Genomic DNA, 20,276 nt, shown 5'->3' with positions numbered 1-20,276 from the left:
CTATGATTGACAAAATAGTTCATTGATTCGTCCACATAACTAACTTGATATTTGATAAATAACACTGTTTATTTTAATAAGTTGAACAAGAAGAGCTTTTATTTGAAAAGCCTTACTACAAATGCAACAAATAAAATTAAAAAGAAAATACCTACCGATTTTGCTCGAACGCATTTAAAACATATTAATTATCAAATGTCAATATTGTGAATTGTCAATTCAGAATTGTTTGGTCGGCTCTTCCAAATAATATTTGTTTATTTTATAACTAACTTAAGTTTCGTAAATATACAAGATGAAAAATACACCCCGTTAACTATTTTACACGTAAATTCATGACTTATCGTCATAAAAAATCAATGAATTTATAATGTCAATAATAAATCGATAAAACCATAATTTTAGGGAAAAATTATAAAAACTCGGTCAAAAACAGATAAAAGCGTTTGCCCCTAGTTTTTTTAAATTTTTTTTTTATTTATTTAATGGGTTTGATCGCTTGCCTCTAGTTATTTTTAAGTGTTATAAATGAAATATACGTGTATATATTAGTGTAAAAGTGAGGAAATATGGAGAAGCTTCAAATGTGTCGGATTTGTTTAGCAGCCGATGTGCGCCAACAAATAATATTAAATACGCATCTTCAAGAGATATTTGAAAAGCTAACTGACGTACCTGTAAGTCTACTTGGTATAAACCTTTTTTAAATTAGTTTTTTTGTTAGAGTAGTTCACGAAAGTTTAAGTTCTACTTAAAAGTAAACATTTTATTAAAATAGATTTTATGCTGACCTATTGCTAGGCACAAATCTTTCATAATGCGAGATGTTTTTGGCTTTGCTCTAGTTCTAACAGAGACAAAATAATGCCACTTGGATCCTTACATACTTCCCTAGCTACATTCACAAACATAAATTTTGTTATACTGGACCGCCGGCTATGAGTACTACACACTTGACCTTTTTGTATGATGATATAATCTGTGTATGTCTTTAAAAGGAGTCCCTTCGCACCATCACCATTTACATCCACAAATGGAAACTATTTATAATATTAGTATAGATTGTAATTATTCTAAAACTGATATTATACCTCATATTCTAATTCCATGTAGTCATTTACTTACTATTAAACTGATAATTTACTCTTATTACTTTCCAGTTGGAAACCGAAGACAATAAGCCAACAGTAGTATGTTTCATTTGCTGCTCACGTCTTCAAAGCTGTTATGAGTTAAGACAGAACTGTTTAAGGAGTGAGATGCTGTTCACACAGCTGCTCGGTGGACATGAGGTATGAAACCATCTTAATGATAAATATTGATCTATAGTACACTTAGTACGATTATATTAAAAGACAACACCCCACACTAAGAATTGCTCTTGTGTCGCGGGCACTTTTACCAACATTCATACAAACAACGGTCACATAGTAAGACCAGACCCTAAACAATTATTTGTAGATTGCACAAAGGAGTAATGGTTCTGTGGGGGAAACGAACTCACGACCTCCCGACGCAATGGAAGCAGCGTGGCGACCTAGCCACGGAGGCAGTGAGAATGCCCTCTTAGGAATCCTTTCTTCTTCTTTATCTTGTCCTTATCCTATGTTGAGTACTATCAGCACAACAAGTTTCCATATAAAAACATACTGTAATCTGTGACAAGGTTATTCCATGGATGGGTGACCTCTTTGTAGTATTAAAACCGGGCGTCTCCGTGTTTCGGAGAATAAAAAAGTCAGTTCTGTCTATAAAGATAACAGTCAAAGACCTTCGTGCGATTTGAACCACTTTGACACTAGGTTGACCACTAACCATACGATATGACGATGATGTGTGACGTATGTATGTTTTCAGTTGAAACCTCTTCAAGTGTACTCATTAGCCAGCAAGTTAGTTATAAGTCCAGTCGTCAACTGGGACATAACGGCTGATGTAGAAGAAACCGAAGTTGTTAAGAAAGAAGAAATAAAATCTCTACCAGTTAAAATAGAACATAATCAAGGTAATTTCATTTTTATTTTTCTTCTTATTTATTAAAAAGACAACTCCCGCACTAAGAATTGCTGTAGAGTCGCGGGGACTTATACCCGGCAAACGTTGTTATGCCATAAAAATTAAAAAAAAAAGTTTCACTTAGGGTCATGAAAAATAGATGTTGGCCGATTCTCAGACCTACTCAATATGCTCACAAAGTTTCATGATTATCGGTCAAACCGTTTCGGAGGAGTACGGTAACGAAAACTGTGACGCGAGAATTTTATATATTAGATACAAACAACGGACTCAAAATACAAGCTGACCCGAAACAACTATTTGTGGTTCGCACAAATAATTTCTCCGTGTGGGATTCGAACCCACGGCTTCCCGACGGGACAATTTTTTTGGGATGTACCAACTTATACCACTTGGCTATTACAGATCTGCTCACCAGTTGGTAAACGATCTGTGGGTTAAGCAAACCTTGGCGCGGTCATTACATAGATAGGTGACCGCATAATGGTATGTGTATTGGACGTCTCCGTGCTTCGGAGGGCACGTAAAACGTCGGTCCCGGTTGTTGTCTACTAAGATAACAGTCGTTAAGCCACGTCAAAGGCCTTCAGGCTTGAACAACTTTGACACTAGGTTGACCACTAACCATACGATGAACGAATGAACTTTTTTTTTCAGCTATAGCACATGAAAGTACAGAACAGAATAGTATAGAGTTTGATAACAATGATAACACGCAATCTTCTGACCCAGAAGACGATATTCCTCTTAAATTGATCAAGACTGAGCCCAGAGTGAAGAAGAAGAGAGTTAGAGTGAGAAAGAAGGAGAAAGATGATGTTAAACGTAAGTACCTATATAATATAATTGTATATAAATAAGAATTAATTTCCAAAATGTACCTTTGAAGAAAAGCATTTCTTAATTTTCTATTTTCTTTTCACAATACCCCCTACCTTTATTTTTACACCGCTTATCACCCCCCTCCATTACTTCAACACCCCCCCCTTCATTATTTACCCCTATCAAGATTATCTCCCCGCAACCCATACAACCCTATTACAACACCCTTCAACACTCCCCATTCCATTATGTACTCCTCATAAAATAACCCCCCATTATCTACCCACCCCCATATTCCTCCTCCCAATATTTTGCACCCCCCCCCCCTCCATTATTAACGTCTCTCAAAATCCCCATTATCAAATTTCTCAACTTGACACCTCCATAACCCCCCCTTAAAAAAACGACCTAACCATAACTGCTTGACCAATATTAATACAATTTTCAGCACTAATAATAGATGCCCACGAGATAATTCTAACGAGAGAGGAACAAGAATCGAACCTGCGAGCTCGGTGCAAGTCGTTGAACTATACTCTGTCACCGTTCAAATGTGAATTATGTTATAAAGGATTTGTAGATGAGAATGCTTATATGAATCATAAGTTGAAACACGATGAGGTAAGTAAAAAAGCCCTTTTAACTAAATAACTCAAAGGTGACTGACTGACATAGTGATCTATCAACGCACAGCACAAACCACTGGACGGATCGAGCTGACATTTGACATGCAGGTACATGTTATGACGTAGGCATCCGATAAGAAAGGATTTTGATCAATTCTACCCCTAAGTGTATAAAATAGGGATGAAAGTTTGTATGAGAATTCTGTTCTGACTCACAAACCAGGCGGACGAAATCGCGGGCAAAAGCTAGTTTGATATAAAATTGTATGACATTCAGTAAGACCTCAGTCAATTTATAAAACGGTACTCTATATCTAAGTATGTGTATAGACAAATGTCAATTGCATGGTAGTGTGTGTAGTTAGTCATTATTTTAGATTTATATAAAGAAAAATAACGTATATATTATAGTCGATAAGTAATAATATTTATATAATAATAATTGTAAATTAAAGAAGGCCATTATCGCCAACAAACTGGTTGACAGTTTGGCGATTTTTGTATGTATTTTATAATGTGATGTATTATATGAATAAAAGTTAAAAAAAAAAAAATTGTGTGTTGCCTCGGGTTTGAACCGTCGACCACTTGCGTGAGAGGTACCAACTTATACCACTCGGCTATCATTACTTCCATATTAAAATCAAATATCAAATAAATAAATATAATAACTAGGTACCTTATTCATGGATTAAATTAATAAATTATTAATCTATATTTATTAATTAATAATTAATAATATTAATAATTAATAATAATATTATAAAGCTGAAGAGTTTGTTTGTTTGTTTGAACGCGCTAATCTCAGGAACTACTGGCCTGATTTGAAAAATTATTTCAGTTTTAGATAGTCCATTTATCGAGGAAGGCTATAGGCTATATATCATCACGCTACTACCAATAGGAGCAGAGTACCAGTGAAAAATGTTACAAAAACGGGGAAAATTTTTAACGCTTATGTAACGCAAGCGAAATTGCGCGGGTCAGCTAGTAAAATAAATAAATATAATATCTTCCTTATTAAAGGATTAAATTAATAAATTTATATATCTTTTACAATATATTAATTTTCTATACTTGATATAGTTATTTCATGATCTTTTATGTTTTCCACTGTATTTAATAAAGATGTTTTATTTCTTACAGCGTAGTGGTTGTTACGCGTGCGAGATATGCCATATGCGTTACCGCAGTAAGCAACATTTGCGTACTCACGTGAGTAGCGCTCACTCGAGACTGTTCCGGTGTAATAAGTGTGGACACACGACACATACTGCGTGAGTAATATCAGCCTTTCTTCTAACTATCTATACTAATATTATAAAGCTGAAGAGTTTTCTTGTCTGTTATACCTCAGGATTACTCAGTAACTACTGGTGCGATTTGAAAAATTATTTCAGTGTTAGATAGACCATTTTTGAGGAAGGCTTTAGGCTGTATAACATCACGCTACGGCCACTAGGAGCGGAGTAGCAACGAAAAATGTTACAAAAACGGGGAAAATTATAACCCATTCTCTCTTATGTGACGCAAGCGAAGTTGCGCGGGTCAGCTAGTCTTATAAATAAGAGTGAAAATTATAAAATAGTTGATCACTAATACTAAACTGTCTTATAGAAATTGATTGGACTCTGTTCAGTAAAAGGCACTGTATGTCGTCTTACAGGTTTTTAGATTGACACGACAGTTCGGCGACCGGGGTGGTTTTTTAGTTGTTTGTTTGTTTGTCGTATGGTTAGTGGTCAACCTAGTGTCAAAGTTGTTCAAGCCGCCCGAGAGACCTTTGACATGGCTTAACGACTGTTATCTTAGTAGACTACAGTCGGGATCGACTTTTTACTCCCAGTTCAAATACCACTATGCGGTCACCCATCTATGCAATGACCGCGCCAAGGGTTGCTTAATCCACAGATTGTTTACCGACCGGTGAGCGCAACTGGCTATGGGCGCCTCAAAAAGGTTTTTTAGTGGAATCACCACATAACCCTTTAAATATTCTTTTAATTGTTTTTTTTCAGTAATCAAGCGAGGGTTCACGAGAAATGGCACAACGGTTATACGTACGAATGTCAACTGTGCAGTCACAAGTTCAAGTAAGTATGAAAATAAAAAAATCTTCTATACGGTCTTCAGTGATAGCCGAGTAGTATAAGTTGACACCTCCCACGCAAGTGATCGCAGGTTCGAACCCGAGGCAACACACCAATGACTTTTCCAAGTTATGCGTTAATTATCACATGCTCCAACGGTGAAGGAAAACATCGTGAGGAAACCTTGCATGTCTAAAATTTGTTTAATACCTTTATTGGGGGCATGCAAAGTCCCCAACCCGCACTTGGCCAGCGTGGTGGACTCAAGGCCTAACCCCTCCCTCATTACGGGAGGAAACCCTTGCCCAGCAGTGGGACAGTAATGGGTTAATATTTCTTTTAATGGTTTTTAGGTTATAAGGATCGTAGCAAGTGGCGTTCTTTGGTGGCTACCTACCCCTATGGGAACAAGGCGTGATTTTTTATATATTTGTATAGAATATGTTTGTATTTCAGAAAGCCGACATCATATCTCTCGCATATGCGTAAGCGACATCCTACTGAGCATGTGTGTAACATATGCGGAGAGAGCTTCGTCGGTAAACATGGACTTATGATGCATAAGAGTAAAACGCATAACAATGGCGAGCTTGTAAGTTAAATATACTGCTGAAAATATCACAATATGTATCAATACAAACAATTATCACTTACTCACTCATTCAATCAATGACGCACTCATTCAGTCACTCACTCAAACACTCATTTAGTCAATCATTCATCCACTCACTCTCTCCCTCACACAGTCACTCACTCACTCTATACATCCCACTGAGCATGTGTGTAACATATGCGGCGAGAGCTTCGTGGGTAAACATGGACTTATGATGCATAAGAGTAAAACGCATAACAATGGCGAGATTGTAAGTTAAATATACTGCTGAAAATATCACAATATGTATCAATACAAACACTTACTCACTCATTCAATCAATGACGCATTCAGTCATTCACTCACTCAAACACTCATTTAGTCAATCATTCATCCACTCACTCACTGTCGGTCATTCTTCAGTCACTCATTCTTGACTCATTCACTCACTCACTCTCTCGTTCAGTCAGTCACTCGTTCACCCACTCACTCGTTCTCTCATCCACTTAATTAGTCATGCAATCATTCATTCACTTTCTATATCAATCATTCACTAACTCTTTCTTTAAATCATTTGTTTAATCATTCACTCACTCACCCACTCACTCGTTCTGTCATCCACTCAATTAGCCATTCAATCATTTACTCTCTCTTTATCAATCATTCACTCAATCATTATTTTAATTATTCATTCACTCAATCACTTATTTTTACTTACTCATTCTTTCAACAATTAGTTCACTCACTCACTCACTCACTCACTCCCTCCCTCCCTCCCTCCCTCCCTCCCTCACTACTAATAATATAAATGTTTCAGATAAAGGAGAGCGCAGACGAGCCGGCGTCAGATCGTTACTGCAACGACTGTGATATACAGTTCTATACGAAAGACGCTTGGAAGAGACATATATTGTATTCTGTTAAACATACGCTCAAGAATGAATCCAGGTAATCTATACTAAAATACTAATATTATAAAGCTGAAGATTATGTTTGTTTGGACGCGCTAATCTCAGGTACTACTGGTCCGATTTGAAAAATTCTTTCAGTGTTAGATAGACCATTTATCGAGGAAGGCTATAGGCTATATATCATCACGCTACTACTAATAGGAACAGAGTACCAGTAAAAAATGTTACAAAAACAGGGAAAATTATGACCCATTCTCTCTTATGTGACGCAAGCGAAGTTGCGCGGGTCAGCTGAAGCCTAAAGATTGGGAACCCATGGGGTAGGTTAAGCCTTAGCAATCACAGTTTATATTGATCCATCATCAAACTATCCTTTCTTCCAACTATGTTGGAGTCGGCTTCCAGTCTCACCGGATGCAGCTGAATACCAGTATTTTACATGTAGTTACTTATTACTCACTAGCTTTTACCCGCCTGAATTTTCCCATGGGAATGCGTCATTTTCCCGGGGTAAAAAGTAACCTATGTCCTTTCTCGGGTATCAGAATATCTCCATACCAAATTTCATGCAAATTGGTTCAGTAGTTTAGGCGTGATTGAGTAGCAGACAGACAGACACAGAGTTACTTTCGCATTAGTAATATTAGTATGGATTTTTCGTAATATTTTTCCCCCCCCCCAGCACTGAGTGCAGTATCTGCGGGTGGCGCGGTCGCGGCGACACTCTCGCCGTGCACCTGAAGGAGCACTGCCGGAGCCTGAAACTGAAGCGACCTGTAACACACGTGGCCGACAAACTGCACTGTCACTGTCCACAGGTCAGTAATATATTACTATTAGTTGTCTTAAACGGGAGAACGTGATTTATACCCCCACCCTTCCCCCCCTCCCTCCTCCCCAACATGACAACCCCCGCCCATCAACCGCCCCCCCCCCCCCCCTCCCCAAGATTGTAAACCCCACAAACTTGCTAAAGTCTCCCACAACACGACCCCCCCCAAATTCCTTTAAACATGATAACCCCCCGCCCCCTCCCCCTAACTCAGCTGTGACACATGTGTCCGACAAATTACACTGTCACTGTACACAGGTAGGGTAGCTCCCCCCCTCCCCCCCACAAGAACACAGCGCAAGCAACAGCAAGTACTTCCCCCCCTCGTCACAATATTTAAACCCCCCCCAAAACTCCCTTAACCATGATAACCACCAACGACACTACCCCCCCCCCCCCATTTCTCACACACAACTTAAAGACCCCCTCCCCTCCCACAACTTAACTCCCCCTCTCTCTGATTTAGGGAGATCCTTTACTTTGACTATATAGATTATATTATTGTTTCAGTGTGGTCAGAAATACAAGAGTCGTTCTAAACTACAAGCTCACATAAATAGAATTCATTTAGGTTTGAAATATAATAAGAATATTGTGTGCGAAGTTTGTGGGATACATTGTACGGTGAGTAACTTAAACAATATAAATAAATTATAATAAACTAGCTTTTACCCGCGACTTCGTCCGCCACCTGAATTTTCCCATAGGGATGCGACATTTTCCCGGGGTAAAAAGTAGCCTATGTCCTTTCTCAGGTATCAAAATATCTCCATACCAAATTTCATGCTAATTGGTTCACTAGTTTAGGCGTGATTGAGTAACAGACAGACAGAGTTACTTTCGCATTTATAATATTAGTATGGATAAATATCATTGGACAACTCACACACGGTCATTTGATTCCAAACTAAGCAGAGCTTGTACTGTAACCAGATAACTGATAAACATAGTACTTATATACTTCTAAATACATACTTATATGGATACGGTTATTACGGCGAGGTGACCACTTTAACCACTGCGCCAAACGTGCAGTTAAACATGGTATTTGACTATCAGCCAAATAAGCTACTCTTTACGATATGTCTCAGGGCGCGTTCCCACTATGTCGTGACGACAGATAATCGTGTAGTTTTAAGTGTCGTAGCTTATATGTTTAAATGGAGGTGTTCACATATAGAACGACACGACTTACTGTCGTCTACAACATTTTTTGCAGTGACGACAGATTATCGTGACAGTGGGGACGGCTAGATACGACGGTCACTAAACGATAATTTTTTTTGACGACAAACAATCGTTATAATGGGAACAGCTAGAGACGACAGTTGTCCAACGAAAAAATAATCGTTACGACATAGTAGGAACGCGCCCTTAAACACATTTTAGTACAGAAATACGACATATTGAGTAAGGCTTAGTTAACTACAGCCGCGCGGATCGATCTCTGAGGTTAAGCTACGCTTGCCGAGCTTATTCTGTAAATGAGTGACCATCTTATATTATTATGTTCCTCCGTGTTTCGAAAGGCACGTTAAATTGTGGGTCCCGGCTGTCATTATCAAAGATCTTTGACACTCGTTAACAGTAGTCAGCAGCTTGACAGTCTTACAACCAGTGTTACCGAGCATCCTGTTATAACACAGGTAACTGTGTTGGGGAGTCTCGATAGACAGTCGCTGCATGTAAAACACTGGTATTCAGCTGCATCCGGTGAGACTGGAAGCCGACTCCAACATAATTTGAAATAAAGGCTAGACTGATAGATATACATTTTTTCAGATAATATTTATGTGTTTGCAGTCAAACGCCCGTCTAAAATATCACCAGCGCACTCACACAGGCGAGCGGCCCTACTCCTGCAACACATGCGGCAAGCACTTCTCAGACAGCAACCAACTGCGTATACACACACGCACGCATACGGGCGAGAAACCTTACGTGTGTGCCGTGTGCGGGAAACGGTTCACGCAGAAACCTGCGCTCAATAGACATTATAGGGTGAGTAGGCCATAAAGACCCTATAGTGAGTAATTTTAGGATCAATTGTCCATAGTTAAACGGAAACGATCCAACCCACACAGACGTAGTTTCGAGATATTTAACTTTAAAGTTCAGATCGTATTCCGTCATTGATTCTCCACTTTAACTTTGGGGACTAACTCAGGACTATAACTTCATGGTGGGTTTGAATTTTACTTGGATTGTTTTCTTGATATTAAAATTTTAACTTCAAGGAGTGTTTTAATAGTGTGGGTTGGATCCTTTCCGTTTAACTATGGCCAATTTGACCCCTAGGGTAAGATAAAACAGTAGGGTAAACTTCATCAGTCTGGGTAAAAGTGTCATTTGACTGTATTTTACGGTCATAGGGGTATATTTAGGGACAAAAATGACCATAAAAACCAATTTTACCCTAGGGTAAGATAAGATAGTAGGGTTAATGTCAAAAATAGCTTTGTTATTCAGTCAATAGGGTCAATTTAGTGTCTAAAATTACCATATAGACCAACAGAATCCGAGGGTTAGGTTAGACAGTAAAGGCAAGTGTCTTAAGTAGAATCATATGCCATAGCAGATGTATGAAATTGTATCTTACATGGTCAATACAGTCATTAAAGTAGATCTAAGACACTAGGGTAGTAGTTATTTGACACAAAATTAACTGAGCCTTACTGTCTTGTGTAAAGTTTGCTTACTTGCTCATAAATAAATAAATAAAATTAATCTTTCTCCACAGGTCCACACAGGTGACAAGCCGTATTCCTGCCAGTTTTGTTCTAGAACCTTCAGTCAGTCAAACTCAGTGAAACTTCACGTTAGAACAGTTCACCTCAAACTTCCCGCCAATAATCGTAAGAAGACGCAACAAAAGATCGAAATTGAAATACAGATTGAAGATGGCAATTAATTTTGTAATAAACAAAGACATTTTTATTATGAATCGCTGTTTTATTTGAAATAAATCTGCTAAACTCGAATATGCAATTATAATATTGTCTAACAACTTAGTAGAGTCTTGAATGCAAGGTTCGCGGCTGGAGGTATACAACATACAGAATGTAGAACATCAGTGACTCGACTTATACAGCTGACGGTGACCTGTTTGATGCAGATACTTTACTTTGGAAATACATAGAATTATTAATAAAAGTCTTGTTATATCGTACATGATAAGGCTCTCTACGACCTAAGTTGTAGAAACTTTTGACTTTATCTATCTAATAAGTCAGAGAACGGTTATCCATAAGCCTTGAAACGAGCATAAAATCTTATCGGGTCAAGTTTGGAAAAATATCAGCAGTCATATTTTTTTCAATTGGCAACACTACGTAAGTAGAAATGTAAATTTGTTATTCCGTGGTAAATTCTTGTAGGTAACCAAATAAAAGTTCTCATTAATTATTCAAATTAAAAAAAAATTAACAACTATTTTATAGATTCGATTACTATATAAAATCGACTAATCGGCATAACCTTATCCGACCTAAATCGACTAAACCAATAAGCGCAACCGAAGCGATTAACAACTGTCACTCAAATTCCAATCAAAGCAATTTAAAAAAAAAGTTGTGTAAACGACCAATTTATTATTGTTTTGTAACAAATTATTTGTTTTATTACATATATTACTGCGAATATGACCGTAAGATAACTTGTGAACGCTCAAAGGAACTTCCATTGACGTAAATAAACTCTCAAAAAGCAAATAAATCGTGTAATTGCTGTGATGTTTACAGATTTATAAACGGTCTAGTACAACAACAAATTTTTAATCGGTTGAAATGTTACCAATTTTGATGTATAATAACATGGAAGGGGGTTCTAATTCGTTAAATAATACACCTAACTCTAGTTTTAATCAGTACGATGATAGTATAATATTAAATTGTGTGAGAAATCGTAAAAAAGTGACTGAATTACCAAATTGTCCAGTGTGTAGTTGTACGATAAGACAGGGCGAATTGGACTCTCATTTGGCTTTAGAGGTTGAAAGACTGCAGAAATTGTCTGGTAGTGGTTCTAAAAGGAGGCTTAGTGCTAATTCTAGTGGTTCTAGTGCAAATTTAGCTGTTCCTGGATCTAGTACGAGTGTTGATGTTCCTGAAGATGAAGTAGATGTGTCCGGCTGTTTGGGAAGTGATGTTTACCAAGTAAGTTTACGAATAAAAAAAAATCTCAAAGTTCATAGTGCAAAGTTTTTTTTTTTTTTTAAGTTTCAAAGATGTTTCAATGGATGATTTTTTGATGATTATTTTGTTGATTTTTTTTTTTGTTTTTGTTGTTACATAATATTGATGATAATGTATTCTAATACATATCCATCTGCTACAATTTGATTAGGTTTTAATCCTCTCATAATTATCAAATGATAAAAATTATATCCAACCATAGTAGTCTAAAAGACATTTACTTAGTTTTATATCAACAATATTTACATTAATGAAATATTATTGAAAAGGAAATAAAATCAAGGTCCAACATAATTTATAACTTAGCAAAATGGTCAAAGTTTCATACAAATATTATAAAACATGGACATTGCTAATATTTTCTCTTTAATTCCAAAATGGGGTTAAAGTTTATTATTTGGATCCTAAGATTTGTATATTAATGTATGATAATCATTGCTTAAATCAAAGTTTATTGCTGCGACTCAAATGTGTAATTTGAGTAACTTAATAAGAAAAGAAAATGTAATATTACTCATCTTTACTACAAATCGCGAAAGTTAAGCACCTTTCTTAAAAATTGTTATCTTAATTGGAAACACTCATGAAGATGCTTAGTTAATATAACTCTAGATGGCACCCCATCTGTATAATGACTTGTCCAAAAGCTTAATCCACAGATTGTTGAGCTATTAGCACAACTAGCTATGTATACCTCTATAGGCATATTATTATGTATGTGTTACATAGACCTGTGTTGTTACAGGTCAGCTAGTTACCTAATACAAATAATTAAATATCATCAGACTACTCACACAGTCTTTTATTTCTAAACTAAGCATGCTACTATGCTAACCAAATAACTGATAAACATACTTATATACTTCTAAATACATACTTATATAGATACATTTCGATGTATAACACCTGAATACCTAGTAGATCAGTTATTTATGTAATACTTGTACCTAATATAATGTATTTCTTACTCCAGCGAGTACATTCCAATCGTCTCCGTCGGCTCAGAGCTCGTAGACGCAGCACACCGCCTCCGCAAGCACAGAACGGAGAATGTCCCGTTTGTAACACCCTGTTACCTGTGTCCAAACTACAACGACATGCGTTGAGGTGTCTGAAGCGAACCGGCGCGGAGTTGGATGAGGATGTGCCTGATACTAGCTCGGAGGAAGGCAGTATCGATGTGGAGGTAAATTACCAATATAGAGTAGAGTAGAATTACTACTTTTAAACTTTTGCATTGCATGTTTAGTATATTAGGTCAGGGAAAAAGTCTTTGGTATGAACTTGTAATATTTTTTTTTCTCTAACACACAAAAGAGCTCTATATTTGGGTGCTTTACGAGCTCACTGAAAGAAACCTAATGAACCGTGTACTCATTTGTGATTCTTGAAGCCAAAGAGATTTTATTACAAGTTCATACATACTATAATGCGAAAAGACTTTTTCCCCGTCCTAATATAATAGGATACGGGAACCTTGTTTCGGTGCCGAGAGTAAAATGTTCCTTATTACAATCAATCAGTCTAGCCTTTCTTCCAACTATGTTAGAGTCGGCTTCCAGTCACATGGGATGCAGCTAAACATATTTTTTTGCGCTTACATTGAAAAATTAAATGCACTCTAAAAGACAGATCTAAATCAATCATCGCCTAGCGGGTTAGAATAGGTAGCTGAAAGTTAACTATTATTCAAAATCAAATTAATTATTCATATAGGTCAAATGCTGACACTCATGATAGTCAATGATACAGAGAGTGAATTTACCTCCAGTTCGGAAGGTAGGTAATGAGAAGAGCTGCCAACAAACACCTAGGCATTTTTTTAAATCGCTGAATGGTTTTAACAATATTTCTGTTAGGTATAAATAATTGATGATGTAAGAAGCTGCTACCAACACACAGTTTATAACATAACCCTCTATTATTTTTTATTCTTATATTGTTTATTCATAAACACACTATAAACCTATTTTAGTTAAAAAACTACTAAATGTTTTCTCTTTTTCATTTCGCTAAGGAGTGAAAGAAACAAAACTCTTTGTAAGCCTTTCATAACTTCATATATTTTTATGAATAAGAGGATAAAATATGAAATATTATTGGAAAACTCACACACGGTCATTTGATTCCAAACTAAGCAGAGCTTGTACTATGGTAACCAAATAACTGATAAACATACTTATATACTTCTAAATACATACTTATATAGAAATTGACAACCAGGCTCAGAACAAATACTCGTGCTCATCACACAAAGATTTGTCCCGGGTGGGATTCGAACCCGCCACACGCGGCGCTACGGTTGTTGCAGCGAGGTGATCGCTTAAACCACTGCGCCAAACGTGCAGTTATAAGTTTATAATATTTTCAGAACGACGAGCCGGCGGGCGGCTCGTTCGGCGCGGAGTATCGCTGGTGCGGTGAGTGGAGGGTGCGAGCCGCGGCACTACAGTCCAGTGACGCGAGACCAGCGACGTGTGTTAGACGAGTCTCCAACGATCAGGCACTGGTTAGTACGACGTTATTAATAACTAGCTGACCCGCGCAACTTCGCTTGCGTCACAAAAGAGAGAATGGGTCATAATTTTCCTCGATTTTTGAACATTTTTCTTTGCTACTCTCAATTATTTGTGCGATCCATAAATAAATGTTTCGGGTCTGGTTGTACTTTGTGTTCGTTGTTTGTATGTTTGTAAAAGTCCCCGCGACACAAGAGCTATTCTTAGTACGTTAGTTGTCTTACTTTTAAGAAATAAATAAAGAAGAAGTACAATTAGAGCAATGTTTCGGTATAATTTATTTTTATTATTTAAATCAATCATCATCAATGTTACTAGTAAATGTTATTTTACATTACAGGTGGTTGATGGTGATGAAGACACAGAATTATATGGACCTCCACAGTATTCACCTTCAAGAATAGCTCCCGATGTGAGTAATAAACCATACTATTATTACTATACACTTCGTCTGAATTCATTCTCGAATCCCTCGGCAACTCCGGGATAAAAAGTAGCCTGTGTTATTCTGGGTCTTAAGCTGCATACATACCAAATTTCATCGTAATCGATTCAGTACCTAGTAGTTGCGTGAAAGAGTAACAAACATTCATAGTCCATAATCACAAACTTTCGCATTTATAATATTAGCAGGATAAGGTATTCGGAGACAGCAGCCGCGCGCATTGAGGTTTCACGTTTTCGATCTGTTATATAAAAGATTTCCCCCTTTTTATACCGCTTTAGGAGATGAATTTGTAAAAATCGTCTCTTAGTGCTACACTACATTTCCTAAGAAATGTTCATAGAAATTGTCAAGTTTGTACGCTCAGTAGTTTCTGTGCGTTATCTATCACTCACTCATGCCCGATTTCTGAGGCACATTTAGCGGTAGTTTATCTATTCAAACTGTCATGTTTATATGAGCTTAAACGCTATTGAATAGAAAATCTACCGCAAAATGTAACTTAGAAACCGGGCATCAGTCTTCCGTTACTGATATTTTCCGTTTTATATAATTACTAGCGGACCCGACAGACGTTGTCCTGCCTACACGTCCTTAATTTGAAAATTTTAAACGTTTTTTAATAATCTAAACCATTCTCAGATCCCCTTGAACGCACACAAAAAAATTCATCAAAATCGGTCCAGTCGTTTAAGAGAAGTTCAGTGACATACACACTTACAGAAGAATTATATATATAAAGATATTATTTATATATAATGTTATATTTCCAGGCTGACCTAACTCCGGCAGACACGCAGGAGGAAATGGAGGACGATTTGCCGGAAGATGACAAGATTGTACCACAAGAAGAGACTCCTAAATGTAACGGACTTGTGGAAGCGAGCGCAGAAGTGAGTATAGACTAGTATAGAGTGACAACTGACAAGGTTCCGCCCGCGTCTACGTCCGCGTGGAAAGATTTTCCATAGTAAAAATGTTCCTATTTGTGAATCTAGCTTAATTTCAGTTCAGAAAATTTAAGAAGACTTTTCGTCCCCTATTTTATTCCCTTAGGGGTGGAATTTATCTAAATCCTTTCTTAAGAAATGCCTACGTCATATTAGCTTTACGCATGCAAAGATTCAGTCCAATCGGTTTAAAATTGACAATGTTTCATACAAAATTGTGGCGATCCGGTTCATATAAACGTGACATTCGGTTTTGGTCGCCCGGCTAGGCCGATTGAAGCTTAACCGAAGTTGCGTGTAGTAAGCCACACTGGTCGTTTCTACCGTCTCACCGCACTATGAGAGTGATGTAATAGAGAGTGTACCTGTGTATTGTACACACGACACTATAAACAAAGTCCTGCACAGTTGACTGGTTTCGATTAAATAGGCCGCCGTAGCCGAACATTGGCTATGGGGACATTATTGTCACATAATCTATACTATACTAATATTATAAAGCTAAAGAGTTTATTTGTTTTTTTGTTTGAACGCGCTAATCTCGGGAACTACTGGTCCGATTTGAAAAAATCTCAGTGTTAGATAGCCCATTTATCGAGGAAAGCTATAGGCTATATATCATCACGCTACGAGCAATAGGAGCAGAGTACCAGTGAAAAATGTTACAAAAACGGGGAAAATTATCTCTCTCTTATGAGGCGCAAGCGAACTTGCGCGGGTCAGCTAGTTTTTAATAAAATTATTTTTATGTTTACAGACGCGGATTATGGCTTTAAAAGCAAGAATTCGTGAATTGGAGCGAAAAGCCAATCGTGGGGGAGAGGTAAATAACTTCAAAATACTATTTATTATATTAATACCATATCATATTAGGTCGGGGAAAAAGTCTTTTCGCATTATAGTATGTATGAACTTGTAATAAAATCTCTTTGGCTTCAACAATCACAAATGAGTACACGGTTCATTAGGTTTTTTTCAGTGAGCTCGTGAGGTGCCCAAATATCGAGCTTTTATGTGTAGAGAAAAGATTTTATTACGAGTTCATACATACTATAATGCGAAAAGATTTTTTCCCCAACCTAATATGTACCTATTTTTAGTATTCCAGTCTTACCGTAGGGTATCGTGTTATAATCCAGGTAACTGTGTTGTGGAGGTCAGATAGACAGTCACTTCATGTAAAATACTGGTATTCAGCTGCATCCGGTGAGACTGGAAGCCGACTCCAACATAGTTGGAAGAAGAGCTAGACTGATTGATTATTAATGTCCTATTTTCAGATGAAATGTCTGATCTGCTTGGGAGCGTACGCGTCTCCTACCGTGTCTATACAATGCTGGCATGTGTATTGCGAAGTAAGTATCTATATATATATGTTTAAATATAGTAACTAAACTATGGCCACCTAAAGGTCCATCGCAAACAAATTATGTATTCCCGTTTTCGCTATAATAACATTTTTTTTTATTACTGTCCCACTGCTGGGCAAGAGTCTCCTCCCGTAATGAGGGAGGGGTTAGGCCTTGAGTCCACCACGCTGGCCAAGTGCGGGTTGGGGACTTTGCATGCCCTCAATAAATGTATTAAACAAATTTTAGGCATGCAAGGTTTCCTCACGATAAATAAATAAATAATTATTTTTATTATCTTTCAGGTATGTTGGCTACAGTCGCTACGCGCAAAGAAAATCTGTCCACAATGTAACGCGATCACCACAGCACAACATTTAAGAAGAATTTATATGTAAAACTTATAATATACTTTAAATTTTTGAAAAACGTCAGTTAAGACAAAATTGTCTGAAGTGAAGACTTGTTTCTAAACAAAATACGCCTTAGGTACCATTATTAACGAGTATTTTCTGTAAAATGGAACAGGGCTCTATCTGATTGGGTTACTTTTATTCAATAAGGTAGATGACTACCAGTCAAATCAACATCTCTTTATGAAACGGCAAAAAAACATTTTAATATAGGAATTCAAAATAGTGATGTCACATTTTTGTATTTTCGTTGGTATCAAATGAGTGCGAAAAAATGTTTCAGTCTGTAGTAATTACTATTTCAACACTATTTACCAGCAAAATTACATAGCCTGGGCATTTTATATGAACCTTTTACGAATACAAGTTTAATATTTTCGTTAACGCAGTCGACTACCCACACACCTTACTATGTGACGGTTTCTAAACTTTATGTAATCGAATACGTCACATTATTTCTTAAGATTAAGTTAGTATAGTACGCCAGCAGTCAAATGTATTGCATAATATATTAACTATTTAGCTTATAATATTATAATGCAACGGGCCTTTAAGGCGATTGAAAATTAAAGGTTAGGATATTTGTTTACACTTCACTTTACTTACTTTTCCACTTTGGCGCGTATTTTGGGTGCCTAGTAATTTGGCCACTTGCGAATCGATTCGCGGCGCATTCGTCCCTTCTGTGCAAGGTTCTAGGGAAAGAATACTTTCTAGTTCGTACTCGACAAGAGACGTTTCCATTCCGTCACCCACAGTCTTAGTATAGCTTGTTTGTTTTGTTGTTGGCTTATTTCTAAGTCATTGTGCTGTACCATATATTTTCTCTACACTGTCACCCCAGTGCGGCAACTGGGAATTTTCGTCACAGTTTCTTAAAAATGCAATATATTTGACTGTTTACGAAATAAGATGTATTGTTTAATTACTTATTATAATATGTATTGCCTTCTGTGAAGATATGTACAATAACTAGTATGTAAATGTAGTTTTGACATGTAAATAAAATTATTTTTTTCTATGAATTTGATTTATTTTTTTCGATTTAACTTCTTAAATTTTACTTTTTTAGGAATTGACTATACTTACCAATGTGTTAACTGTCTGTATGTTATGTTTCAGGGCGAACTATTGCAGGTTTTGGACTTTTAAAATTGTGCCTAGAAGAGGCAAATATGCCGCGAATCTGTTCGCGCGTTACCGAGATACTAGGCGCCCATACATCGTGTCCACCAGCTTCGCACGAGGTCAAAATACGCGTGAAGGTCCCACTCTTTGTGGAAGGAACGTTCCCGCGAAATACGCACAAAATAATCGTAGTGAATTCGCCACTCCTGGATTAGGTCTTAGACGAAACTTAACTGTGTTAAAATTGAGTGTTGTTCCAAGTTTTTAGCTGTTAATAGTGATTGGTAGTAGTATCGCTTAGCTCCTCTCCGCCCCGCTCTGCGTCAGTGGAAACCCGGCCTGAGAAACTCAGCCTCAGTCAGCTACCTGTCTTCTATAAATATTTTATCTTAAGGGAGTATAAAGAAAAATACATTTTAAAGATACATTTTAATGAAAGCTCGTCAAACAAAACATTCTTCTCAAATTATAACAAAATAACATTCTCAAATATTTCACTAAAGTAACAATAAATAACATTTTGTAAGAATTCTTTATAAAATAAGTTGTTAAGTAAAGGAATAACGATATTAATATGCTTTCCATGGATGGATCGAGATATCACGCCTTTTATCCATAGGTGTAGGCAGAGACAAAAAAAACTTAGTACTATCCCCATAAACTTCCCCTTTTTCGCTCACTATAGATATTTTTTTAAGTAATTCTGGTGACATTTTATATAGAGGATCTTTAAAAAATCAATTGTAGTTTAACAAGTCTATCCATAAATTGCATATTTTTATTATATTGGCTACACAAATATGTTTAAAATAAATAACTAAAACAAAAATCACATCCTCCGTAATACGTCCTCAATAAATCTTAAATCAAACCAAATAAAATATTTATTTAAACGAAACAAAATCAAAACCTCAATAAAAGTAACTTAAAATAAAAATATTAAATCTTACAATAGAATAATAAATATTTTTAAAGAAAATACGTAAAACTATATTTTCAAAATTAACTTGAGTGCGTATTTTTTACGCCTCCACTTAGGTTATTAGTATGTAAAATAAATATTTTTTATATCTTACAATTTACAGGGACGGGCAAGATTGTACTGCTAAAAGGACGCACAAATGGCAAGGCCACCGCTCGAGCAGCCTGTACGCCTTTTCTAGTTCCAAGTTTCAAATGATTTTGGTCTCTAAATTATGTAAGTAAAATTTTAATTATGTCCCCGGCGTCGTAGCCATTATCTACCGTCCCGGTGTGAGTTTTGCCTACCGTTAAGTATCGTTTAAGGTGTTGCGAGGGTTTCCCGTAGTAAAAAGTATCCTATATGTGAATCCAGTTTAATTTCAGAGGAAAATCTACAAAAAATTATAAAAACTTTTTATCCCTTTAG

The 20,276-nt window shown here is 36.7% G+C and overlaps 2 protein-coding genes across 2 annotated transcripts; both read left to right on the top strand.

The window, feature by feature from the left end:
• The first annotated feature begins 233 nt into the window (after nt 1-233).
• LOC142985638 (uncharacterized) lies at nt 234-10,833 on the top strand. Its single transcript, XM_076133924.1, has 13 exons — nt 234-677; nt 1,161-1,292; nt 1,858-2,005; nt 2,674-2,841; nt 3,287-3,459; nt 4,611-4,741; nt 5,483-5,557; nt 6,011-6,146; nt 6,964-7,094; nt 7,740-7,875; nt 8,400-8,513; nt 9,693-9,890; nt 10,630-10,833. Exons 1-13 carry the CDS (start codon nt 570-572, stop codon nt 10,798-10,800), a joined length of 1,821 nt encoding a protein of 606 aa, XP_075990039.1. The 5' UTR covers nt 234-569; the 3' UTR covers nt 10,801-10,833.
• Nucleotides 10,834-11,419: 586 nt separating this feature from the next.
• RNF220 (ring finger protein 220) lies at nt 11,420-18,783 on the top strand. The gene is made up of 8 exons (XM_076133929.1): nt 11,420-12,043; nt 13,056-13,268; nt 14,454-14,591; nt 14,942-15,013; nt 15,820-15,939; nt 16,754-16,819; nt 17,277-17,351; nt 17,651-18,783. The coding sequence occupies exons 1-8, from the start codon at nt 11,675-11,677 to the stop codon at nt 17,741-17,743; spliced, it is 1,146 nt and encodes a 381-aa protein (XP_075990044.1). The 5' UTR covers nt 11,420-11,674; the 3' UTR covers nt 17,744-18,783.
• The last annotated feature ends 1,493 nt before the right edge of the window (nt 18,784-20,276 follow it).

The sequence above is a fragment of the Anticarsia gemmatalis genome, chromosome 30 (assembly GCF_050436995.1).
Source record: "Anticarsia gemmatalis isolate Benzon Research Colony breed Stoneville strain chromosome 30, ilAntGemm2 primary, whole genome shotgun sequence".
Classification (NCBI taxonomy): domain Eukaryota; kingdom Metazoa; phylum Arthropoda; class Insecta; order Lepidoptera; family Erebidae; genus Anticarsia; species Anticarsia gemmatalis.
Note: the sequence above shows the minus strand (reverse complement) of the source record. Positions and strands in the feature narration are given on the sequence as shown.